Consider the following 26544-nt stretch of genomic DNA (forward strand, 5'->3'; position numbering starts at 1 on the left):
GGAGTCTGGTTTAAAACGCAGTTCTGTGTTTTAGTGTACTTATAGATTTTTTTTAATGTTTTTATTTTAAAGGTATTTCTTGTTCTTGTCCAAGGAACCAGTTTGATTCAGCGACTTATGTCTGTTGCTTATACGTATGATAATCTGGCTCCTAGGTATGAAGTTTTTACATAATTTATGATTGTATGTATTTAGAGTAAGAATACAGTGTTTTAAAATTTTAATTTGAAAAAAATTTGAAACCTAACAGAAAAATTGTTAGGGTGTTTTAGTGAACTCTCATATCATTCATGTGGATTTGCATATTGTTATCAACATTTTGCCAGTTTTTATCGAATGATCATGAGCACGCATTTTCTGTGGGTGTCCCCAAGCACACATTTATTTACATATCCTGAATCTTGTAAGAGTTCAGACATTATGATCACTTACTGATAAATAGTTTGATGTGTATCTCCTAAGTCCAAGGACAATTTCCTAACAACTATAGTAAGATACTCAAATTTAGAAAATTTAACATTGATATAATATTATCTAACATATAGTCCATACTCAAATTGTCCCATTAATATTTTTATAGCAATTTTTTTCCTCGTCCAGGATCACGTACTGCATTTGGTAGTCATATTTCTTCCATTTCCTTTAACTGGGGATACTTTCTTAGCCTTTCTTTCATGATACAGACATTTCTGAGTATCACAAGCCAATTCTTTTATAAAGCCTTTTAATTTAGGTTTTCCTGATTGTTCCTCACAATCAGATTCAGACTATACATTTTAGCAGGAATACTCCATAAGTAACGTATCTTTCCCAGTACATCCCAGTGATATCAGTTTGTCCTATTATTAGCGATATTAATTTTGATCAGTTAATCTGGTTTCCTCCAGGTTTCTCTACAATGAAGTTTCTGAGTTTTCTAATTAAAAGTAACCTATGGGAAGATAATTTGCAACTGTTTAAATTTCCTGCTTCTCATAAAACTTATTCATTTAGTTTTAGCATTCAGTGATGATTCTTGCCTGAATTAAATATTAGTATAATGTTTGCAAACTAGTGATTTTCTAACTCTTACCATTCATTTTATGTTTATTAGTTGACATTCTGTCGTGACGAAGAGCTTTCTCTTCCTTTTATTTAGTTAGTATCAATTTGGATGTTTTTCAGTCAATGTAATTCATTACTATTACTATTCACTTTGCTCAAATTATACCTTAGTTGACATCTTCACGTTTGTTCATGTGTCCTTTGGCTATGTCCCCATTATTTGGGTGGAGGGGAGGAGTACTCCCCACCCCCACCCCCCCACCCCCCCCACCCCCGTCATTTTAAGATCTTCCGGGCTTTCAGTTTCCCTGCCTTAGTTGTTGAATCAGCATTTCTTTAAGAAACCCTAGTTCCTTTTGGTGGGGAACCTGCAAAATATAGTATCATTGCTCCTAGTGTTTCCTTGCTTCTAGGCCCTCAATAGATAAAGCTGGAAATATGTGTATAAGAATATAGTTTAAACGTGTAATATGATTTCATTTATTTGGGCTACATTGGAGACTTTTTTTTTTAATGATCAAAATTTTAATAATGTATAAATGATAGTTGCTAATACATGAGGACCTGACTCTGTATGCCTCAAATAATCACATAAATTATGTTAAAGTGTGTAGAATTAATTTCCAAGTCCTGTATTCTGTAGGTGTTCATTTTGGGCTGAAGTTTGCCATTGTTAACTGATTTACAAAGCTAATATAAACACATTTCAAAGTGCTTAACGTTATTTATGGCTAATAGTTATCTGTTTTTAGATGCCTTTAAAAGTCACCTTCATAAGCAATGGTTGCATACAAGTAGCATGATTATTTTAAGATTATTTCTTGTTTAATGTATCTTTCTTTAGTGTCTGTCTCAGTTGAATTCACATTCATAACTCGATCAACATCTGCTCTACCCCACTGGACGTATAGTTCTATACGAACTATATCTGATTTTGCTCACCATTATATTATCAATGCCAGGCACCTTACCTCATTATTTATAAAACTTATGAATGGATAATGTGGGGAAACAAAGAAAGTGCTATAACATGACCTTGGTTTGTATGATAAAATACATTTTATACGCCAAGTAACAGTGACTCTCCAGTTAAATAATTCTTAACTCTTCCTCCTTGTCCTTTAACACAGCAGTCCCCAACCTTTTTGGCACCAGGGACCGTTTTCACGGAAGACAATTTTTCTACAGACCGGAGTGGGGGGGGGGGTGGTTCAGGCGGTAATGTGAGCAGTGGGGAGCCCCACATAAAGCTTTGCTCGCTCTCTGTTCACCTCCTGCTGTGCGGCCCAGTTCCTAACAGGATGTGGACTGGTATGGGTCCGTGGACCGGGGGTTGGGGACCCCCGTTCTAACACACATTCTATATACCTCACTATCCCACACGCCACAATATATTGATTAACAAGGCAGTTCAGTGACTGCTTTGGTCTGCTTTTATTTCTTTAGAATTAAGAAATGTTCACTTGACTCTTAACCTCACACAACGAAAAATATGCGAGTTTGATACCAGCTGCTGCTGTTCAAGCTGGTTCACTGTGACAGTTATTTCTATTCTACCAGTTCCATTCTTAAAGATCTCATTACAGTCTTTGTAATGTGAGGGCCCCCTACCCCCCACCCCCAATCTTTGTGTTTTTTTGACTCCTGTTCCTGCACCATTGTCTTTTCATAAGCCTCCACCTTCAGTTTATATGGTCCTGGGAGGTTTGTATCAATTAAGATAGCTAAAATGAACTTTTTGCCTGTTATCAAAATCTTCTAATGCTACATATTTAAAAGGTAGATTGGGAGGTTGCTCTTGGTAAAGTTAAATATATTAAACCAATATGATAAAAGTTAAACATGAAATATGGCCAAATACTAGATTTATAAGTTTTAACTTTTTAGTACCTTTTACATTTTAAATCAATAATACGGATGAGTCTTGCTCTTTCAGATTTTCATAGGTGTTTTGTTAATTATAACAAAGTAGGTATCTAGAGATCAGTGCTTTTTTTAAAAAAAACAATTTATTTGTAAGGTGAATACTAAATCCCTATATGCTGGTTTTATTAAAATGAAAGTTTTTAATGTTTAGTTTTCTTTAAATTGAGGTAATACATTTTCCATTGAAGTTACTACAAGTATCAAGGGGAAAAAATAGAGGTGAAGTAATATAGAATTAAATTAGTTATTTTTCTCTACTTTTCAATAATTTGCTTTTAACCATTCCTGATGAAAATTGACATTAACAATACAAAAGGAAGGGCATTTTATGTCATTGTATGTTTTTTTTTCTTTTTGTGAGTCGTATCTTTCTATTAGAGTAGAATATAATGTCGTTACAGATGCTATAACATTTAGAGCCAGAAAGAATATTTCATATGCCACAGATTAAGATTAAACTCACATTTCTAATAGTATGTGCTGACTGTTTTACTCAGCTAGCTCCTAGAATATATTTATGTCCTAACTTTTTTGTTTTATATTCATCTTATCTCCCTTGATAGGCTGTAAACTCCAGGAGGCCAAGGACTACTGCATAAGGGTGTTTTTTTTTTTTTAGGAGTCTGAAGTTTAGACTCTAAACCATTATAACCTTTCTCTTTGTAAGCCACGTCACTTTAGTAACCAAATCTTTAAGCACTTTTTGAGAGTTCACTTAAGTCAGTATGGGATTCACTCACATTTTGTTTATTAAATTGAAACACTCATTTAATGTTTGCTATAATAAGATTTTGCCAGTGATTCTTTAAATTAAAAATGAAGACCATAGGAAAATAAATTAGCAGCTTTCATAAAATCTAATCTTTTGGGGGGCAGGGAAAGTTAAAGGATATGTAGTAAGAAATTGAGTTATTTTTAGTTCGTTGCTGAATTTAATTACTGCTGGTGGTGTGTTTTTACTTTGCAGAGTTTTGAAAGCTCAGTCTGATCACAGGTCTAGACATGAAGGTAAGGGTTCCACAAAGTTAATTTTTAATAAAGATTTGGATGACTGGTTATATCTATATATAATATCTTTAATAATGAACATTTTGTTTTCATCATGCACAAGCCGTTATAGTAATTTTTTTTTCCAATTTTTCTGTAGTTTCACATTATTCAATGTGGCTCTTGGTGAGTTGGGCTCATTGCTGTTCTTTAGTGAAATCTAGCCTTGCTGACAGCGATCATTTACAAGACTGGCTAAAAAAATTGACTCTCCTTATTCCTGAGGTAAGCTAAAGATTGAAGATTAGTACTACTCTTCATATTTTTTCGTATTAGCATCGATGATAAAAAGAGCTAATGGAAACAAATGAACATGATTCCATAAATATATCCTGTTGCCTGGAAGGTACTTAATAATCCTTTAAGATCTAGAGTGTTTTGAGCTATGTACACTTAAGTGTGAACATTAAATATTTTGTAGCATTCATATTTGTCTTTTTCTGCAATATTTGTTAACAGAGTGATTCTTTTGTTTTGGGTTTTTTTAATTGTTTTTTTTCCTGAGGGTTGAGAAGGATTTCAGCATTTATTTATTTATTTATTTATTTATTATTATTTTTGTAATTTACATTTTAGAGAAGTTTCTTTTACTTTTTCTATTTGAGTGTATCCTTAGATGCAAGAGAGACAATATATTTCCTTTTGATTTCAGTGTTGACACTGAAGTCAATATAATTTTCACCAATCGTATCTTGATGTTACTCACACCATATTCCTGAATGAAATAGTATAAACACACTAATACACTTAGCCACGATATTCATATCTTTTTTAGAGAACATTTTCTAATATTATTAGCTTTGTATTGAATGCATATGTATTCTTGTTCTGGCTCTGTCCCAGGTAACTGTTGTGACACTTGGACAAGATTCTAAAATCTGTAAAATGTTTTGGGTTAAGTACTTTCCAAGTTGCTTCTAGTTCTGAAAATACTGGGTTGGCCAACAAGTTTGTTCAGGTTTTTCCATAGCATCTTACAGAAAAACTCAGACGAACTTTTTGGCCAACCCAATATTTTTCCTGTTAATTAATCATGTAAATAAATTATTATAAATATCCTTTTCTCAATCCTTTTTGTATTTGTCTGTTCTTGTATTTACTTGGTTTGTTTTTATGACCATATTGGGAATTTCTGAAATGTTTTTACATATTACCGTATACTTTGGGGTACTTCATTTGATCATGTATTATTTAGATGCATGAGTATGTGATCAGGACATTGTGTTTTAAAACATGTTACTAAAGAAGCCATCTAACATGTTATTTCTGCCAACATATTAACCTTAAGATTAACTTTTTAATACTAACTCAGACTATCTTTGGAACTTTTTCATTTAGACTGCAGTCCGTCATGAATCTTGCAATGGTCTTTATAAGTTATCTCTGTCAGGGCTGGATGGAGGAGACTCAATCAATCGCTCTTTTCTGCTACTGGCTGCCTCAACATTGCTGAAATTTCTTCCAGATGCTCAAGCACTCAAACCTATTAGGGTAAGATTTTACTGTGTTCAGGAGCAATTTCTATTTCTGCCATTTCATTTGCCCCAAGTTTATCGTTGTATTGTCCTTGCAGGTAATTTTGAGTACCTGTTTACTATCTGTAGTTTTCACCAGGAGGATGGTAGTTATATGTAATAGTTCCTAAAGTGGCAGCATTGTGACATATTGTGTCCATGTTACACCTAGGGATAGATCCTGTGTCCTTGGGTTCAGCTGTGTGGGATCTCTCATGGATATTGTTTTGGAAATAACATTTGTCCTTACTAGGTTCTGAACCTTGTGTTAATAAGTTGAATGATAGAAACATCATAAATGTAGCTTTCTTCTTATTCAGTCACAGTTGTTTTATTTTTATCTTTATGATACTCAGAATTTTCAGTTTTCTTCCTTGTTCCCATGTATACACTAACATTAGCCTTATAAAAGCCTTCTACCCCATAATAAATACAGGGCCCATTAATAAGTAAATTTTACTAATCCCAGAAATATGATGCATTGTAGGATTTACGTTTTTCTTCTCCATATTTACCGTCTGTCATTGACTATGTAAGAAATGTAATGTGTTCTTTATTTTTCAGCTTTCAAAACTATAATAGACCATTGTATGTGGGTAGATTTATATATACTCATTTTCTGTAGGTTTCTTTTGTTTCCACATTTTCATTGAATTTTTAGTTGGCACTACATTATTTAGTATTATACATTATTCATATCTTTTCCAAGTAGGTTATAAGGAATTTCAGAGTACTGTTTTTTTGAAAGTTCTCTTATTATTCACTTACATACATAGTTGTTCTAATTTTACAGACACTAGGAGTATTCTCTCCATTTTGGGGGTTAAATTTTGAAAACTGTTTAGTTTGTAGGGATTTAATTTTTTTTTATAAAGCTTGTAGTTTTTAAAATGTATTATAATTTTAAGTTATTTTCCCCTTTTAAACTATTTTCACAAGTTTAAATTTTTTTTTAATAGATAGATGATTATGAAGAAGAACCAATGTTAAAACCTGGATGTAAAGAATATTTTTGGTTGTTGTGCAAATTAGTTGACAACATACATATAAAGGATGCTAGTCAGGTATGTTCAGAAAGTTATACATTAACTTGTTAATAGAGATGTATTATGCACTTGTATGTTCATGCATTTATAGGTCGTTATCATTAAGGACATTTTTATCAATCTGTAATGAGTTGAAAATGTCATAATTTTTCTACTCTATTCGTACCTTTTTGTTCTGCTCTAATTTCTTCTTTTTACTCTGACTTTAGTTGAAATGTCTTCATTTGGTACTTACAAGTAGTTTCCTGTGTCTTGTAAGATTTGTGGATATAAAATCTTATTTGGAATGTGAAATTTAGACTTTAAATATACAGCTTTCTGTAGTAGCAAGTGGATTCTGAGAATGTAAAATAAAGTTGCAATTCAAATAGAAATTACTTTAAGCTAAAGAAACACTGTCAGTTTGCTGATCTACTAATTTTCTTATATGAGACTAAAATGATACTTCTATCCAAAGAAATACTTAAAACAAGTTTATTTCAAAGACATACTTGCCACATAAAAACTTTTATTTTTTCTTTTTATAAATTTAGTAAGCTAAAATACATCTAATTGATCTCAGAAGAATGAGAAATGCTTGAAAAAGATACATTTAAATATTTAGGAAACCTTTTCTGTCAATTTTTTTTTCATGTATTTCCATCAAAGTCCAGTATATACACTTTATATTTTAAGAATCCTATCGTGTTTGAACGTCCTACTTTTAAGGAACAGTTTACATCTGAATTCTTATTTTACTTTTCATTTAAGAAATAATTATAAAAATTAATATTGAGCATGTTTTAATTTTTTCTTCCAGTTTTATTGAGTTATAATTGGCATACAGCACTGTGTAAGTTTAAGGTATATAGCATAATGACTTGACTTACACATATCATGAAATGATTACCACAATAAGTATAGTGAACATCATCTCATATTGATATAAAATTAAAGAAACGGAAAAAAATATTTTTTCCTCGTGATGGGTACTTTACTCTCTCAACAACTTTTTTTTTAAAATTAATTTATTTATTAATTTATGTTTTGGTTGTGTTGGGTCTTCGTTGCTGCACATGAGCTTTCTCTGGTTGTGGCGAGCTGGGGCTACTCTTTGTTGTGGTGTGCGGGCTTCTCATTGTGGTGGCTTCTCTTGTTGCGGAGCACAGGCTCTAGGCTCCCGGGCTTCAGTACTTGTGGCTTGCGGGCTCTAGAGCACAGGCTCAGTAGTTGTGGCACACAGGCTTAGTTGCTCCACAGCATGTGAGATCTTCCCGGACCAGGGCGGGAACCCATGTCCCCTGCATTGACAGGTGGATTCTTAACCACTGTTCCACCAGGGAAGTCCTCAGTAACTTACAGCAGTGTTAATTACATTTATCATGTTGTGCATTACCTCCTTAGTACGTATGTATCTTATATCTTTTGACTACCAATTCCAGTCCTCCCTCCCCCCCCGAACATGTCTTAATGTATTTGACTTTATCCATAAAATGTTGATTCCAGATAGACATTGATTTTTTTTTAAACCTATGGTTGCCTATTTAAAGTATGAATCTAATATTCTTGCTTGCTAGTCAAAGTAATTTTCCTACTTAGTGATCTGAATTTCTTTGAGAATCTTTTTTTTTTTTTTTTTGGCCACACCATGTGGCTTGTAGGATGTTAGTTCCCCCACCAGGGATTGAGCCTGCACCCTTGGCGGTGAAAGCATGGAATCCTAACCACCACTTGGACAGCCAGGAAATTCCCTGGAATCCTCTTAAATTAAGTTCTGTTTTATGAAATCTGTTTTAATTTTGTTGCTCAGTTATAATGAGAATTAAAGCTCTCTGAAATGAACTGTGCATTTATTTCTAAAAGTAGTATTAGAAACAAAACTTGGTGAATTGTATGGTTTGTTAATTACATCTCAGTAAAATTGTTAAAGAAAAAATAAGTCAAACCTAGTGTCTTCTCGTTAAATTACCGTGACTCATAATTTATTACCAATATTTCATTGATTCTTTTTTGAAGGACTATCAGTGATGTGTTTATAAGTATAATTTTATTGACATCATGTATAAGTAAAGAATAGTTATATATTATTTATAATTTAATTGGCATGTTAATGAATTCGGAGAACCAAATTCTTGTTACTTAAAAGGAAAGGATTTTTTGTTTTAATAGTATCTGAAATAGTGAACATAAAAATCTGTTTGAATTTTGTATTTTCTCTTTGTATTAAGACAACACTCCTCGACCTGGATGCTTTGGCACGACATTTAGCTGACTGTATTCGAAGGTAAAATTTGATGTGAAATTGACAGTTATATTGTTGAGAAAAGATAAAGAACGTAATTTTATGAACTGTCTTGTTTTGCTTGTATTCTTTTTTGTAGCAGGGAGATCCTTGATCATCAGGATGGTAATATAGAAGATGATGGGCTTACAGGACTCCTAAGGCTTGCAACAAGTGTTATTAAACACAAACCACCCTTTAAATTTTCAAGGGAAGGACAGGTTGGTAGTAAGACATCCAAGTATTTATATGAAATAAGATTGAACTTTTTTATATTGTTTCCTTGTATGTGGATATGTTAAATTTCCTTAAACATGCAAAAATGAAGTTTACCAGAACTTTATTACTGGCAGGAACAGTGAACTTTGAATAAGATGAATCCTAGAAATATGAATTTTAGTCTTGTTTTTAGAATGCAGAACAAGTTTTAATTACTGTGACTGTATATAGAGAGACAGTCTCTGCTTAATTGTAGATTTTTATAGAATTGAATATTTTGAATTAGTAACTTAACACAATGGAATTAATAAGTAGTCATTTTAGAGTACTTACTGGTTTCATTTCTTAAAGACCCATTTGATATAAAATCTATAATTGACTATTTTATAACACCTAATAACTCTATACCAACAAATGTCTAATTTCTCTTTAGATTACATTATTTACTGTCATTGGCACTTTTGTCATTGCCTTCATTAAGGGAAGTTAGTTACGGTTTGGAGGATTGTTTTCTTGAGGTTACTGATTGTGTTAGGAAACACAGGAATAATGAAAAGAATGGAAGATTGTCCCCATGAGGATAGGCTCAGGAATTCTTAAGATAAACTTAAGGTGACAGTCTTATCTGTCTTAAATCTGTGCTACTACCCTTATTTCACAAAGCCCTGTTTTGTGGGTTTTCTCCTGGATCTTTTAAAATTTTTCTGTTACACTCACTGGGAATAACTTGATTTATTTATAGTCTTGCTGGTTGAAGTCTTACATTATATAAACCAATATGTAACTTTTATTCCAAAATATAAATGTATTAATTGATATTTCTGATAACATATCATTGTAAAGCAAAAGTCATTTTAAAGAAAGAAAAAAATTTTTAGGTACTGCTGACAAAAATATTCCTATATATTTTAATTTCATATGATATTTTGGTAATGGCCTTCCAGGAATTTCTATGGCTATATTAAATACATAGGTATATAATTTATATTATGTAAATGCTATTCTGTGATTTGTGTTCTTCATTTAAAATGAATCCATCAAAAAAGAGAAAATACATTAAAAAGTTGAATACATAAAGAGAGAAATAATTTAATCTTTATTGACATTTATGTTGTTGGTAGCTGTAAAAAAAAAAAACTGCAGGGAACATCTTTGTATACCTGTTCCATTGTATACTCATATAAATTCTTAAGAGTAAATTTGATTCATTTTAACCAGAATACATCAATTTACAAAAGGCTCTATCAGTTTATACTCCCAGCCACACTGTGTAAGAATGCCACTTTCTCAGACATCCCCACATTCCTTACATGATAAGTCTTTGCCACTTTCACAATTTTAGTTTTATTTCCTTGGTTATTGTTGAAGATGAGTGTCTTTTCATTTATGTATCGTCCACTTGTATTAACTTGCAATTTTCTGTTCATAATCTGCATGTATTCTTTTGTCATTTTTCTTACTTATTTTTGAAAGTTCTTTATTTTGAAAATATCAACTCTTTTCCTGTCACATATGTGCAGGAAATATTTCCAAAAGTTTTGTCTTCATTATTCGTATTTTTTTAAGACCACCTGTTTTTTTTCCTTCTCTCTTTTGTTTATTGATTTATACAATTGATATCTTAGGCAAAATTTTTGAGCTCTTGTGAGGTAGATACTGTCATTAGACGCCATTTTGACAGATGATGAAACTAAGGTATAGACAGGTTAAACAACTTGCTTCACTGAGGGCACTCAAGACTCTTTACTTGACCAAGCTTCTAACCACTAAGCAATACTGTCTGCAGGTGTTAAAACCTTAAATACACTGTTCTGTAATATGCTTTTTTCACCTACCTTATAGATTCTCCATATCAGTATATATAGAGTTAACAACTGCATAATATTCTTTTTCTGGAAAGATGTGATGTATCTAACTAGCTTCCTAATGTTGAGCATTACCTTACACTACTATAAGTGATGTTGCAGGGAAAATGTTTATACATCCATCATTTAGGAAATCTATAGGAAAAAATTCTAGAAGTAGAAGCTGGTTTACGAGGTATGTACCTTTGTGATTTTGGTCAGAATAACCATGAAGCTCTCTGTGGAGACTGAACTGATTTATGGTCCCACCTACAATGTCTGTGAGCCAAGTGCCAATTTTCCCACATTCCTACCAACCCAGTGTATTATCAAATTTAATTTCTGCTAGTCTGATAAGTGGAAACCATTCTCTTAGTTTTATTTTTCATTTTTTTGTAAGTATGAGTAAGGTTGAGCTTCTTTTCATGTGTTTGAAAGCCATTTATTTGTATTATCTTTTCTCTGACCTGTTCAAATCCTGTCCTTATTTTCCTTTCATGTATATACATGGTCCTTTTCTTGATAATTTGTAGAATTTTTGTATGGAGGAAATTGGCATATGTACTTGGATTTATTTCTGGACTTTCTTTTTCACTCTACAGATCTATTCATTCACCAATACCATATCCTAACTAAGTAGATTCACAGTTTTTAGTTAATATCTTGTAGAGATGGTCCATCTTCATTATTACTCCTTTTCAGAATTGTCCCGGTTGTTTATTTTTGCACACAAACTTTAGAATCAGTGTGTCTCATTCTTTCAAAAATTAAAATTCGGATACTTTTTAAATTGGGGTTGTGTTAAATTTATGGATTGATATAGAAAAATTGAAATTATATTAAATTGCCTATACAAGGACAGGATTTGTCTTCTTATTTATAGAAGACCAGTGTTGTGTTTTTCAATTTAATGTTTTCATTTAGAATTTGAATTTTAGGAATTTTTAAATAAGGTTGTTCCTAGGGATTTTCTTTGTTAGGTATCATAAATGCACTCTTTTATTTTGTTTTCTGATGAGTTGTTTATGTGGAGTAAGGATTTTTGTGTGTGAATTTGTTGCAGGCCACCTTAAGTTCACTTACTGTTTGTAGAATTTTTTTCTCAGTTGTCTTTGTGTTTATCTTCAGTATTGTCTTTGATTTTTCATTTGTTTTTAGTTTATTGTCTTCGAGTAGTTTTTTTACTCCTTCATTTTTAAGTCTTAACTCTCTCTGTTCTTTCACCTAATTTTGTCTAGAACCTCCAGAACAGTGTTAAATAATAGTTGTTTTTATTGTTTATTGTTTACTAATAGTTGTTTATTGAGAAGGTTTTAATGTTTGTGTAGTCAAAACTTTAGTTTCCCATTGTGTTTTTGGTGAGATCAGAAACCTTTAGAAGCTTTTTTGCAGGAGAGGTATGTGGTCTGAATTAACATTTTCAAAGCTTTACTCTTGTTCTAGGGGGAGATCTAGACTACAGGTAGAGAACTAGGAGGGCAAGTGTTAGGGTTAGGGGCCCAGTTAAGAAGTTTTGCAGAGGGATGATGATGAAAAGTGGTTGGACTTAGGATATTTATTGAAGATAGAGTTCACAAGACTTAAATTTTGAGAAGATTGTGAGGTGGGAGAGAGAGAAACTAATCAAGAATGACTTCTCAATTTTAAGCCTGAGAAACTAAGTGAATGATAATGCCATTTACTAAGAAAGGGAAAATTTAGGATAGATAAGATTGGGGGGGATGGGGTATCAAAATCAGTAGTTCTATTTTGGACGTGTTAAATTTGAAATGTCAATTCGGTATCCAAGTGCAGGTGCTTAAGGTGGTTGGTGTTGGTGTATTATTAAGAAGTCGTCCTTATCGCCAAGATACTAAACATACCTGTGCTACTGTAATATTTTACTTTATTAATTTTTAAAAATGTCAACTAGAATTTATCGAGGAGTAACTGTTTTCCATAAAGAGACTTATAGTAAATATTTTAGGCTTGCCAGGCCACATATGGTCTCCCTCACCACCACCATCACCACCGCTACTGCTGCTTCCTCTCCTTCCTTGCCTCTGCTTCCTCTTTCCTCTTCTTCCTCCCTTCTACTCCCTCTTCCCTTCTTCTAATTCCCCTTTAAGAGTATAAACCCCACTCTTATTTCTACTACCTTGTATAGTACCTAGCAAATATATGTTGAACAAATGGATGATTAAGACTCAGTCCTGATTCTTAAGAACTGACAATCTAATGGTTCATTTGTTCAGCAGGTAATTATTGAGAAGTCTGCCTTATGCAAAATTCGTATGTACCTTCACAAATAATATCATGACTGCTCATGATATTTGTAATTCATGGTAAAAAATAAGAGCCATTAAAGGGATGTGATCAGAGGTATGGAAGATCAGATAGTATTGATGGGATTAGGAAAGGCTTTGAGGAAGATAAAGCTTTTGTAACCAGGATAAAGTCCTTAAGTAGAAAAGTAAGGGAAACATTTAAGTCACAGAAAACAGTATGAATGAAAAATCAGTCCTAGGAAACCACTGAGTATGTGCAGGTTATTGAATGATAAGTTCAGTTTGGCTTGAGCTTGAGGAAATATAGAGGAGGTAATTTGGGGAAACTAGGTGGCCATCTGTTGTGGTCACAGGAGGTTTTGTTTGTTTTGTTTTTTTTTTGCGGTACGGGCCTCTCACTGTTGTGGCCTCTCCTGTTGCGGAGTACAGGCTCCGGACACACAGGCTCAGCGGCCATGGCTAACGGGCCTAGTCACTCCGCGGCATGTGGGATCTTCCCGGACCGGGGCACGAACCCGTGTCCCCTGCATCGGCAGGTGGACTCTCAACCACTGCGCCACCAAGGAAGCCCCAGGAGGTTATTTTTATATGTACAATAAAATAAAAGTATTATTTTTATAATTTAAAAGGGGGGCCTTTCAAGTTTTTGATCAAATAATGTCAGAAATATGCTTTAACAGAATAACTCTAGTAATAGATTGAGAGGCAGCATACTTTTTCAAACTTTTTTTGAAGTTGTCTTCAAACATTTTTGCTCACATATTCTTTAAAGAATTTTGGAAAACCTAGGTGTCCTGTCAACAGATTTTTTAATTTTAAGAAATTTCTAGATTTTTTTCAAGTTTAAGTATTTTTTTAAATTGAAGTTGATATAGAATATATAAGTTACAGGTGAACATCATAGTGATTCACAATTTTTAAAAGTTATACTCCATTTAGAAAAGAAGAGAAAAGGAAAAAAAAACATTAAAATTTATTTGCTTTGGTTGAGAACAATGAGTCCAGAAAGATCTTTAAAATATAGCACTTACAGAAAAAAATAAATACATAAAAGTTATACTCCATTTATAGTCATTATAAAATATTGGCTACAATTCCTGCATTGTACAGTTTATCCTAGCTTCCAGAGTATTGTTGAAATTGATAAAAATAGTTATTTCCTGTGACTACATGATGTTGTCTTAAATTTCTTCCATATTTAATTATCATTACATTACATGTATTTGGACATGGGCAATGAAAGCAATGTAAATAGACTTTGAATTTTGCCAAGTAAGTATGAAACATTAAAAATGAAATTTTATTGAAATTATGCATTAACAAGAAGGGTATGTGGCTTTTAAAATTAATTCATATAGTTGTAGATGGATATTCCTTATTAAGCTAGAATGACCATGTACTCATTCTCTTCCTACTTTATATTTCTATAGATAGAAGTTGTGAGAAACCTTGTTTCACATTGTTTTACAGTGAGAAACCACAGTGAGAAACCATGTTTACATACTGTTTACAGTAGGAATGTTCTGTTCTAACAGCGTTATTTAACTCTTTGAATTTCTTCTGAATTACATGTCAAAGATCACACTCTATCATCAGAAATTATTTTTAATATTCTCTCAGGTATCAGTTTGAGGTTCTTCTTTCTGTGAAGTATACTAAAATGGCTGTACCATTATTTATCAAATGGATATGTTAATATATATGTTACTCTTTCACTTAAGGACACCTGCTTTCCTGGTAAACTCAGAGTGAGGAAAATAAAAATATTGTTCATTTCAGCAAGCTTTTACCAATCCTAATGTTTCAATAAAATATTTTTATCACAGGCTTTAAATATGTTTTGTCAATACTTTGGAGCTATGGTTATTTAGCTCATTCAGTTTTCTAGATCTAAACTGATTAGCAAAGATAGTTCATTGTTAAACTAGTTATTTGCTAATTCTGTTCCTGTTTGAGTGAGTGACTTTATTTTCCAGTTCATGTAAATACGTTACTCTGTGTCTCCAAGTCAGTCATCTCACCTCTGAATTATAGAATAGACAAGACATAATCTTACTGTCAGTCTGTCAACTATATAAAATAAGCCTCTATTCACCTTCAGTATTTCTTAGCCAAACGTACCTTTCTTTGCCAAGTCAGGAACTATGCACTGTACTTTCTTTGACAGTAGTGAGATGGAGAAGGTGAGGTCATTAATGGGAAAATATTCTGAATTGTCCTTCATTTGGTACCTGTGTTAGAGGTTCCCTAGACCACTCCCAGATTCACTGATTCACTGGAAGGACTCAAAGACTCAGCGTGTAATTGTATCCATGACAAAGTTTTATTACAGCAAAATAATAGATAATGAAATCAGCAAAAGAAAAAGCATGGGGCCAAGTGTGGTGAAATGAGGTACACCCTTCTGAGAGTCCCCTCTCAGTGGGGTTGCATAGGACGTGCTTAATTCCCCCAGCAATGAGTGTGACATATGTGAGGTGTTGTCTACCAGGATGCTCTCTTCAGCCTAGGAGTCCAGGGATTTTATCAGGGGGTGGGTCATGTAGGCACATAGTACCTGCATAACTGACCACAGTCAATGAAATTCCAGACTCCCAGATAGAAAGCAGGTATTCTGCATAAACGAAATACAGATTGGTACAGTGAGCCACTTTTATCACTTACGGAAAGTTTTATAACAGAGGAGGGAACTGTTGACCATTCAGGTGTTCAGGTGACAGCCAGGAGCCAACTTTACAATGTAGCCTTTCTAAGGATAGCAGAGTCTCGGTCTTAACAATATTACCTCTTTTCTATACAGTACCCCAGGAGGTTCTATACCCCAGAAAAATGTACCTTTGTACTACTTGCGATTGAGATGGGTGAGGGAGATAACTTTCTTTGGAATAGTAGCAAAGGACCAATTAAAGAACAAGTGGGAAATGTGGCCCTTTCTCAGGCAGATTAAATTTAGGGAAAAGTATATCTCGAATGGTAAAGCTTTGCATCTCAGTTTGAACTTCACTGGTATTGAAGTTAAGAGCTTGGTGTTTTAAATCCTTAGTATAACACCTGCCAAATCTGACTCCAGGCAAGATGCTTAACCTGTTTTGTTTGTTTGTTTTGTTTTGAGGCCTTTGAATAGTATCTTGGCACTTCTAAGTGCTCATTATGGGTACATTGCTGCTTTGGCTGCTACTGCTATTTTAATTATTAGAGTGAAGTAAGGAGAAACTTAAGTAAATGCAGAGGCATTCAAGATAGGGAGTAATGAGTCCTGAACTAACACGCTTGGTCACTGAATGGAGTGGAAAATAATAGCATTGTAGATGTGCCTCTAAGAATGAGCTATAAGGTATCAAGAGGGAGAGAAGAGTGAAGGTGAAGCTCCTCCTCCCATTCCATTTTCCCTAAGAGAAATGAACATTGGGAATACTTTCAGATGATGGTATATGATGCTCCTTTAAGTTTTTAAACAGCCTTTTACTAAATTGTAGATTTTCATATAGTCCATTTTATTCTGTGTAACTTATTAATTTTATTTGGAATATAGTTAATTTCCAAGTTTAGATAATATACTTGGTCTTTCTTTTTTTTTCCAGGAATTTTTAAGAGATATCTTCAATCTCCTGTTTTTGTTGCCTAGTCTAAAAGATAGACAACAGCCAAAGTGCAAATCACATTCTTCGAGAGCTGCTGCTTATGATTTGTTAGTGGAGATGGTAAAGGGATCTGTCGAAAACTACAGATTAATACATAACTGGGTTATGGCACAACACATGCAGTGTGAGCATTCTTCTTTTCCTTTAACCTTTCTAAATTTCGTTTGTAGAAATGAGATTTTGTAGGGCATGATTTAAAGAAAGAATTCCCCATTCGTACATTTTAACATTATAAACTGTTGTTGCTAGGACATACTGAAGTTAAAAAGTAAACATTAGTTTTTGGGAAAAAAACAGTTGTGATGGACTTTTTAGAGATATGTGAAATACTTTGGCATTTGGGGGTTAAATAATTTAGTGCCAAGTAAAGACAAGTTTTGGCAGTCCTTTGAATATTTAGGAATAAATTAGTTTTACTATGTGTTCTTACCAATTTTTAAAATTACCATGTTTTATGTATATGAACTAAATAAGTAATAGATGTAGTGGCTGTTAATGAAAGCAGAATATATTATGTTTAATTGTTTGGGGGGGCATCCTTTCCTCCCTCTTTTTTCAGCAGCTCATGCACCTTATAAATGGGACTACTGGCCTCATGAAGATGTCCGTGCTGAGTGTAGATTTGTTGGCCTGACTAACCTTGGAGCTACTTGTTACTTGGCTTCTACTATTCAGCAACTTTACATGATACCCGAGGCAAGACAGGCTGTCTTCACTGCTAAGGTACAGTTTTCCTTACTTTAAAAATTAAAACTATAGGGACTTCCCTGGTGGTGCAGTGGTTAAGAATCCGCCTGCCAATGCAGGGGACTCGGGTTCAATCCCTGGTCCAGGAAGATCCCACATGCCGCGGAGCAACTAAGCCTGTGCACCGCAACTTTTGAGTGTGTGCTCTGGAGCCCGTGAGCCACAACTACTGAGCCCGCACGCCACAACTACTGAAGCCCAAGTGCTCTAGGGCCTGCATGCCGCAACTACTGAGCCCGCACGCTGCAGCTACTAAAGCCTGCGTGCCTAGAGCCCATGCTCCTCAACAAGAGAAGCCACCGCACTGAGAAGCCTGCACACTGCAATGAAGAGTAGTCCCCACTCGCTGCAACTAGAGAAAGCACGCATGCAGCAGTGAAGACCCAACACAGCCAAAAAAAAAAAAAAAAAAAAAAAAATTAAAACTACAAAACAAAATTTTAAAAATTCGTTGATAAATCTTGATTCAATTTAGTAAAATATTGTTTGAGAAAATAATTTGAGTTAAAATTGACAAACTTTGGGCTTCCCTGGTGGTGCAGTGGTTAAGAATCCACCTGCCATTGCAAGGGACACGGGTTCGAGCCCTGGTCCGGGAAGATCCTACATGCCGCAGAGCGACTAAGCCCTTGCGCCACAAATACTGAGCCTGCGCTCTAGGGCCCGTTTGCCACAACTACTGAAGCTCACACACCTAGAGCCCATGCTCCGCCACAGGAGAAGTCACTGCAGTTAGAAGCCTGCGGACCAAAACAAAGAGTAGCTCCCACTCGCTGCAGCTAGAGAAAGCTCACGCACAGCAGCAAAGACCCAATGCAGTTAAAAATAAATTAAATTAAATTAAAAAATTTTTTTGACGAAATTTGATAGTACTAGCTAACATGTATATTTTAATTATTTTTACATTTCAATTGATTACTCCAAACACTGTAGTATAATTTCTTTATTTATCAAAGGAAAACACAGTTGTAGAATATACACACTCAGTGTATCAAATGAACACGATATTTTCAGTAAAAATAAATGCAAATTTTAATTACATAGAAAATAAGCAAAGCCTAAAACAAAGTAGGAAATTAGTACCAGAATCACTGAACTTATGTATCCTGAAGTAAATTTGTGGCCTAGTATATTTGAGTAGGCTTTGCTTATGTTATTTTTGTTAACTTGTGCATTGTAGTTTTCATTTTTTGTTTACCATGGGCTATTTTTTAGTTTGCCTTCTGCACTGCTTTTACAATTTTTTGGCAGCCTTTTTTTTTTAAATAAATTTATTTTATTTATTTATTTTTGGCTGCATTGGGTCTTCGTTGCTGCATGCAGGCTTTCTCTAGTTGCAGTGAGCCGGGGCTACTCTTCGTTGCGGTGCGTGGGCTTCTCATTGCGGTGGCTTCTCTTGTTGCAGAGCACAGGCTGTAGGTGCACGGGCTTCAGTAGTTGTGGCTCGCGGGCTCTAGAGCACAGGCTCAGTAGTTGTGGCACACAGACTTAGTTGCTCGGCGGCATATGGGATCTTCCAGACCAGGGCTCGAACCCGTGTCCCCTGCATTGGCAGGCGGATTCTTAACCACTGTGCCACCAGGGAAGCCCTGGCAGACTTTCTTTATCCTTGCACTTGGGTTTTTATTTTCTTCCATCATGTCATCTGGATGTCCTTGCATTTTTCCCCCCTTACAAAGTATTGCAATTCTTTATTTATCTTCAGTGAATCCTTACTACGTTTAAGTTATGCTTCAGGGTCTCTAAAGCATACTCAGTATACTCAAGTGGGTTCGTTTTTTGGTTTTAGTTAAATTGATATTTTTAAGTTGATCATCTAACTGACTATTAGAAATAGTTGAATAATTGATTTCATTTAGCATGTGGAAATTTTTGTGACTAAATTTGGTTGGCCCCATCTGTATAATTTTATAGAACCACTTATCAAAGAAGCATGTATTCATTGATTTTCTTGTTTAGGTGGTGACTTGACCACAATTTGTAGTTTCTCTTCCTTATATTTAATGATAATCTTTTAGCCATTAGCACTGTCAGGAATTAGTGTGTAGCAACAGAAAAAACAATCAGATGTGCTAACTGTGAATGAGTCTCAGAAATGGTATTTTTGGTTAAAAACTAAATTTAGACTTGTCTCTACATAAGGAATTCTTACAGAATAGAATTATTTTCTTTTCTGATTTTTCACAGAGAGATTAAAGAAAACTACATGTATTTTACTTGTGGTAGAATATACACAATGTAAAATTTATCCTATTAACCATGTATAAGTGTACAGTTCTGCGGTATTAAGTATACTCAGATTGCACCCATCACCACCATCAATCTCCAGAATTTTTTCACCTCCTCCAGGTGAAACTGTACCCATTAGATACTTTGCTCCCCATTCTCCTTTCACCCATACCCTTTGCAGCCATTATTCTACTTCCTGTGTCTATGAATTTGACTACTCTAGGTACCTCATATAAGTGGAATGATACAATATTAGCCCCTTTGTGACTGGCTTATTTCACTTAGCATAATGTCTTCAAGATTCATCCACTTCTTCAAAATTTGAATCTCAATTAATGTCCTTGAATATTTAGAGGACTTTAAAAGATCTTGGCCAGTAGTACCCTGCAGTGTTAAGGATCTGCTGCTCTAGAAAAAAATAAAGATATGACTAGATGAGGGTGAGATGTCATTTGTTAATATAATATACTCTTTAATGTGTGGATTTATTTGTGGAAAAGGTGTTTTCTGTTCTTGCAAAATCGCCAACTTGTAAAATGCTTCTGTTCAGCATTGAACCAAAAAGTGCTGATCTGGAAAGCAGTTTTAAGATCTCTTTATTCAGTTTCCTTACATAATAGTGATAGCCATATCTGTATAATGAACAAAGTACTGCAATTTTTAAAATGCTAAAATTGTTAACGAAAAAATACTGTGCTTTTCCTCCATATGGCTAAAAGAATGAAAACAGTGTTAAGCACATTGTAATACTTTCTTTTCTAGAATGTCTAATTTACCATCATCAGTATGTCTTAATGGAAAGTTTTTTCTTAATTTACAGTATTCCGAAGATATGAAGCACAAGACCACTCTCCTGGAGCTTCAAAAAATGTTTACATATTTAATGGTATGTTTGAGAATTGGGTATGGAAAACTAATTAGATATACCCATTGACCAAAGGTGAAAACGTTAATTGGAGTTCATTTGTATTGGCCTGTCCTGACCATATACTCTTATTTTTCCAATTGACTTTGTCAGTTGCTGATGCTCTTTGTCATAGTGCATTTTAACTGTCATATTTTAGTCATCTACATTTTGTTAATTTATCCTTTGAAGAATTTCTTGTATCTGATCCATTTTTCATCAGAAGGTCACACCTCCCCCCTTAGTCTTAGGGTTTTCCAACTGATTTTTCTTTGTCCTTCTTAATTTCCACCCCCAAAACTATAAAAGTAATTAATCTTTAAAAAATAGCAAATCTTAATATTATTACTCCCCTAGTTAAAACTCTTTATTATGAAAAGAATAGTATTCAGGTTCAGTCAGGATGGCACACATCCCCTGTGATTCTGCCCCTTCCCTTCAACCTCCTTTCTTGTCCCTCCCCACATCCAGCCTCACCCTGTAGTAACTATAAGCCTTTTGAAGCCCATCACCCTTTTGCTTCATCACTTGTGCAGTTATTTATGCTGCTTCTACTGCCTGTGGCACTCTTCCAATAGTACTCCTCTCCATTTTCTTCCATTTATCATCCTTCAGGAATCAACTTGGTTTTTTTGAGAAAGGCTGTCCTCTAAGAGACCAAAAATTCCACAGAGTATCTCCATGTCACCATAATTCTGTTGTACCAGCACTTGTATTGAAAGTTACTTATCTCACCTATTAGAATTTGGAGGACAAAGATCTTACCATATTTATTCAAACCATGTATTTCAGCTTGTGAGACTTAATAAATGAGATTTTTTTTTTTTTTTTTTGGCGGTACGCGGGCCTCTCACTGTTGTGGCCTCTCCCGTTGCGGAGCACAGGCTCCGGATGCGCAGGCTCAGCGGCCATGGCTCACGGGCCCAGCCGCTCCGCGGCATGTGGGACCTTCCCGGACCAGGGCATGAACCCGTGTCCCCTGCATCGGCAGGCGGACTCTCAACCACTGCGCCACCAGGGAAGCCCATAAATGAGATTTTTAACAAAATAAAAAGGTTTGTTAGTTATCCCTTGATTCCACTTATAATCTCCTTTTAACAGAGTTGGAACATGGTATTTGAACTGGCAAAGCACTTTTACTGCTATTTTAAACTACTACTAAACCAAGGTTCAGTTGATAGGAGAACTTATGCACCCTGCAAAGGCTTTGTATTTTATGCTTCACAATACAAACCTCCATCCTTTGAATCCCAAATTTCTTCCTAGAAATTCCTAGGCTTAAAAAATAAAAATTTCTTAACTTACGGTCATTTAAGCATCTTCTGGCACCGAGACTATTAAACTGAAAAGGCAATGAGAATCAAACAGAAATGAAATAGAAGAGAGCATTTTCATAATTTCTTTGTAGATTTACTACCTGTTTCTTTGTTGTTCATTCAATAACCTTGTGATAATTTTTATTTTTATTTGAGATCTAGATTTATTTGATTGTTTTATAATCCTCCTCCTCACCACCTGCCTTTTCTTTCACAGGAGAGTGAATGCAAAGCATATAATCCTAGACCCTTTTGTAAAACATACACCATGGATAAGCAGCCTCTGAACACTGGGGAGCAGAAAGATATGACTGAGTTTTTTACTGATCTGATTACTAAAATTGAAGAAATGTCTCCAGAACTGGTTAGTACCAGAACACTCAAGTTTCTTGGAAATTTTTACAGATTTGCTTAATTTTAAATTACTGACTTCCGTTTGTATTTTTTTTAAAGAAAAATACTGTCAAAAGTTTGTTTGGAGGTGTAATTACAAACAATGTTGTATCCTTGGTAAGTATTCTCCCTGTTCTTTGCTTTTTGGAAATCTTAATGTATATTTTAGCTTATTATAATTTACCAATTTTTGGCTATTGATTGACTAGGATTGTGAACATGTTAGTCAGACAGCTGAAGAGTTTTACACCGTGAGGTGCCAGGTGGCTGATATGAAGAACATTTATGTGAGTAATGTTGCATATATTTTTAATTTTTTTTTCTGCTTTTAGCTATTTGTGTATAGCAGGCTTATGTTTGTTACCTTAGGAGAAAATTAACTTTCACATTTTCACCTATTTTCTTCTTGTGATGCTACTCAAATAAAAATTAAAGGTAGATCACAAAGCTGATTTTTCCCAATCAAAATTTAAATACTTGAGTTTTTTTAAATGTAGTAAGATTCAGAGCACCTTGTCAATATTTTTACTAAATTTAAGCGTTTGCTTTTTTAAAAAAATGTTTTCCTCTGTGCATTCTGCCCAAATTGTAATTAATGCTTTTTGTATTTTTGCATGCTGTAAACAATAATGTGAAACTCTTAAGTGTGGTTTTATACACAGGAATCTCTTGATGAAGTTACTATTAAAGATACTTTAGAAGGTGACAACATGTATACTTGTTCTCATTGCGGGAAGAAAGTACGAGCTGAAAAAAGGTATGCTTTTTGAAACGTAATTTTCGTCATTTTGATAAATCATCAAATAGAAGTAAAACACAAACTTAGGATAAATTAATGTTAAACTTTTATGAAAATTATGTGATTAAGGTTATGGTCAGCTGCTTGGAACTCATTCTTATGCAGCAATTTTTCATTCAGTTATGCAAGTAAACTTTCAGGCACTCTTAAATCTTTTCAGATTTTTTTTTTCCTTTTTATTAAGCAAATACTTACCAAGGTCTATATGATTGCTTAGCTCTCTGCCGTGCACTCAGTGGGGCATGATAAAGAGTCTACTCATGAACTGAAGACCTCTGAATCTGTAAAGTGAGAGATGTTTTTTCTTAAGAGCCAGCCATAAGATGCTTGGTTTAGGACAGAGTAGTTGGTTGGGTAAAGATGTTTCAGTCCTACCGATGAACATTGAAATTAGATTGAAAGAGCATCTTATGTAGTTCGTTACTAGGAACTACAAAGGCAGAGAAGTAGTCTGGTTAGATTCAGGTCATCTCTTCAGATCTGTTTATATCTTAATGCATGGTTTCACTGCCCTCCACAAGTCCTTTAGTGATTCTTAGCTGTCAGGGTAAAGTTCATACTCTAACATTATACAGAAGGCCCTTCATATCTTGACTTCTTTATACTTCATAACCTCATCATTTACCAGTCTCCCAAATAAACAATAATGATGAATTTTTAGACTTCTTATTCCATCTGCTTGTGACATCTTTCCCCTACCTTCCTCAACTCCCTAAAATGCCTATTTAAAAGAGAAACTAAGCTCTTGCTTTAAACAAATTTTGTTATAAATCCTATATACACTGAAGAATTATTCCCTGAAATTCATATTTTTCATAAATCCAAGTTTTTAAGTATATTTTGTTTAAACTGAAAAAAAGTTTTTTTAAACCTGAACTAGCAGTAAGTCAAACCATATGATTTAGGTAATCAATTAGGTAACGTTATTCTTGTGGCTGTAATATGAGGCAACACTCGTTGAACGCTGTTTGCCAGGCAGCATTCTAAAAGTAGTAGGGAGTAGGCACTTTACCTTCCATTTACAAATCAGGAATTAAGCTCTGAGAGGTTAAGTAACTTTTTTAGGGTCATGTATCTAGTAAATGATACAGTCAGGTTTTGCAATTCTGCTGTACAAAAATAAATGCTTATTTAAGGTGGAAAAGAAAACTCTGAACCAAAAACCTCCTTGCCTTTGAAATATGATGTGACTCCTTTTTATGCTTCCGTAGCACCTTTCATAACTTCATCATGGCATATACCATAGTCCCCTGTAGGTTTTTCATTTGTTTTCCTCTCTAGACACAGGAAAGTCCTTTCAGAATGGAAAAAGTCATGTAAGAGGGGGATAGATAGATAGATAGATAGGTTGATTGATTGATAGATTTAATAAGAGCATGATTTAGAGTACTATTTATTATTTACTCTGAATTGAATATTGAAATAAGTGTAGTGTAAATGTACTTGATAATAGCTAGAGTACTTCTGAAAGATAATTTTTAACAAATCTTGTTCTTGTCTTTCAGAGCATGTTTTAAGAAATTGCCTCGGATTCTGAGTTTCAATACTATGAGGTATACATTTAATATGGTCACAATGATGAAAGAGAAAGTGAACACACATTTTTCCTTCCCATTACGTTTGGATATGACACCCTATACAGAAGATTTTCTTATGCGAAAGAGTGACAGGAAAGAAGGTAATGGAAAATCTTTCTCTTGCCTATGTTTATTGTAAGTCTTCATGACAAGATAGTCATATTTATAAAGTTGTAATCAACTACACATTTAACAAAATCAAACTGAATCTTATAAAGGAGAATATTTTTAAAGACAATATGGCATATTCAGTCAGTTGGCCCGTAAACGTTTTGTATCTACTAGGAGTGTGTTCTAGGCACCTTTCCAAGTGAATGAGATAAACATGGTTCCTGCCCTTGAAGAACTTAAGTCTATTGGGCATGGCATATATTAAACAAGGAATTATAAACATGAAGTGTTGTCAAATAGTGAATGTATCACAGATTGAGGGGAATCAGGGAGGGCTTTCAGGAGAAGGTGACATTTAAGCAGAGCCTGAGTAAGAGCTAGAGTGAGAAGAGTGGAGAAACTCTAGTGGGGGGCAGGGGGCTGATTAGGGGGTTGATGAGATAGGCAAAAGGGTGGCAGCCAGATTAGTTTTTTTGTAAGCCATGTTAATAATTTTGATCTTTATTTCAATGTGAAACCATTGGAAAATTTTAAGCAGGGAACTGAGATAACCAGGTGGGATCTTGGAAAAGGTTATTCTGACTATAACAATAGAAATGGATTAGAGGATGATAAAAGGAGTGTGGGGAGGCTGTTATGGTAAACCACAGTAATAGTAGCACAGATGAGAAAGCATACCAACCAGTAGGGTTGGAGAGAAGCACATGGCGATAGAGTTAGTAGAACTTGATGATTGAATGAATAAATGAATCGAACAAAGTTATTGAACATCTATCCACTATTTAATTTGCTGTTATAGTAATAGGAATATAGTGACAACAAAGAACAAGGTCTCTGCCCCTATGAAGCTTACAGTTTAGTTAGTCTACTACTAGAGGAAGGAGGAGAAGTCAAGAAAGGTTTCTGGCTTGATAGTTAGGTGAATAGTGGGATCAGTATTTCAGGATCTCAAGAAGGAGGGAGTGTGGTCAGAAGTATTGAATACTAAATAAAGAAAAGGAACAGTTCCAGTGAGACCATGAGGGAAAATTATCTAACATGTTGAAGATCTCTGGTTATCAGACCAATTTAATTTGGGTGTTGCAGTAGGAAGGTGGATTGCAGCGAATTTAAAATGGCACTTGGTTGGTAAGTAGTTACCTCCAAATTGCTATTATTACGTCCATAAGACCAGTGATTTTTGAACATCTGTGTGTATGTCCCAAGGACCATGATGAGGAATGGAAATAGGTGAGAGGAGAGAAGAAAGCAGAATAGGGCCAGCTCATACCTTTTCCATTCTTCTTTAACCAAGAGAAGTTCCATTTTACATAAGAGTCCTGGCAATGTTTTGTTTGTATAGAAAGTTATGCTGATGTAAATTTTTAAGATTTGAAGAGCCACCATATTATAAGTTATAAGAAAGAGAACCATATTTTAATCTTTATACTGCATTGCCGGGCACTTAATGAGCATCCAGTAAATGTTTTACTCTCACTAAATGGGAGCTGAGAGGTATAAACAATGAGTGTGGGCTACTCTTTCAAGAGAGGAACATATCTTTCTTTGAAGAGAGAGGATGGTGACTGTGGCTGTGAGGTGATACAGGGTTAAGGGAGGGAACTTTAAAGTTAGAATTGCAGTATGTTTAGAAGTTACAGGAAATGAGGTAGAAGAGGTA

At 34.4% G+C, this 26544-nt stretch overlaps 1 protein-coding gene across 4 annotated transcripts in view; it reads left to right on the top strand.

The window, feature by feature from the left end:
- The window catches only part of USP34 (ubiquitin specific peptidase 34), a 231419-nt gene that overhangs the window by 156198 nt on the left and 48677 nt on the right, over nucleotides 1–26544 (top strand). For 3 of the 4 annotated variants that reach the window (XM_030877324.2, XM_030877327.2, XM_030877326.2), the window contains 15 exons: nucleotides 73–155; nucleotides 3938–3978; nucleotides 4118–4242; nucleotides 5356–5508; nucleotides 6491–6595; nucleotides 8785–8840; nucleotides 8938–9058; nucleotides 16749–16932; nucleotides 17368–17531; nucleotides 20605–20670; nucleotides 22222–22368; nucleotides 22458–22514; nucleotides 22607–22684; nucleotides 23060–23154; nucleotides 24702–24874. In XM_030877324.2, coding sequence (XP_030733184.1) covers nucleotides 73–155; nucleotides 3938–3978; nucleotides 4118–4242; nucleotides 5356–5508; nucleotides 6491–6595; nucleotides 8785–8840; nucleotides 8938–9058; nucleotides 16749–16932; nucleotides 17368–17531; nucleotides 20605–20670; nucleotides 22222–22368; nucleotides 22458–22514; nucleotides 22607–22684; nucleotides 23060–23154; nucleotides 24702–24874 — 1648 coding nt within the window. The remainder of the gene's footprint in view (nucleotides 1–72; nucleotides 156–3937; nucleotides 3979–4117; nucleotides 4243–5355; nucleotides 5509–6490; nucleotides 6596–8784; nucleotides 8841–8937; nucleotides 9059–16748; nucleotides 16933–17367; nucleotides 17532–20604; nucleotides 20671–22221; nucleotides 22369–22457; nucleotides 22515–22606; nucleotides 22685–23059; nucleotides 23155–24701; nucleotides 24875–26544) is intronic. The other variant, XM_030877325.2, reaches the window with a different exon arrangement.

Source organism: Globicephala melas, chromosome 12 (assembly GCF_963455315.2).
Source record: "Globicephala melas chromosome 12, mGloMel1.2, whole genome shotgun sequence".
Lineage (NCBI taxonomy): Eukaryota > Metazoa > Chordata > Mammalia > Artiodactyla > Delphinidae > Globicephala > Globicephala melas.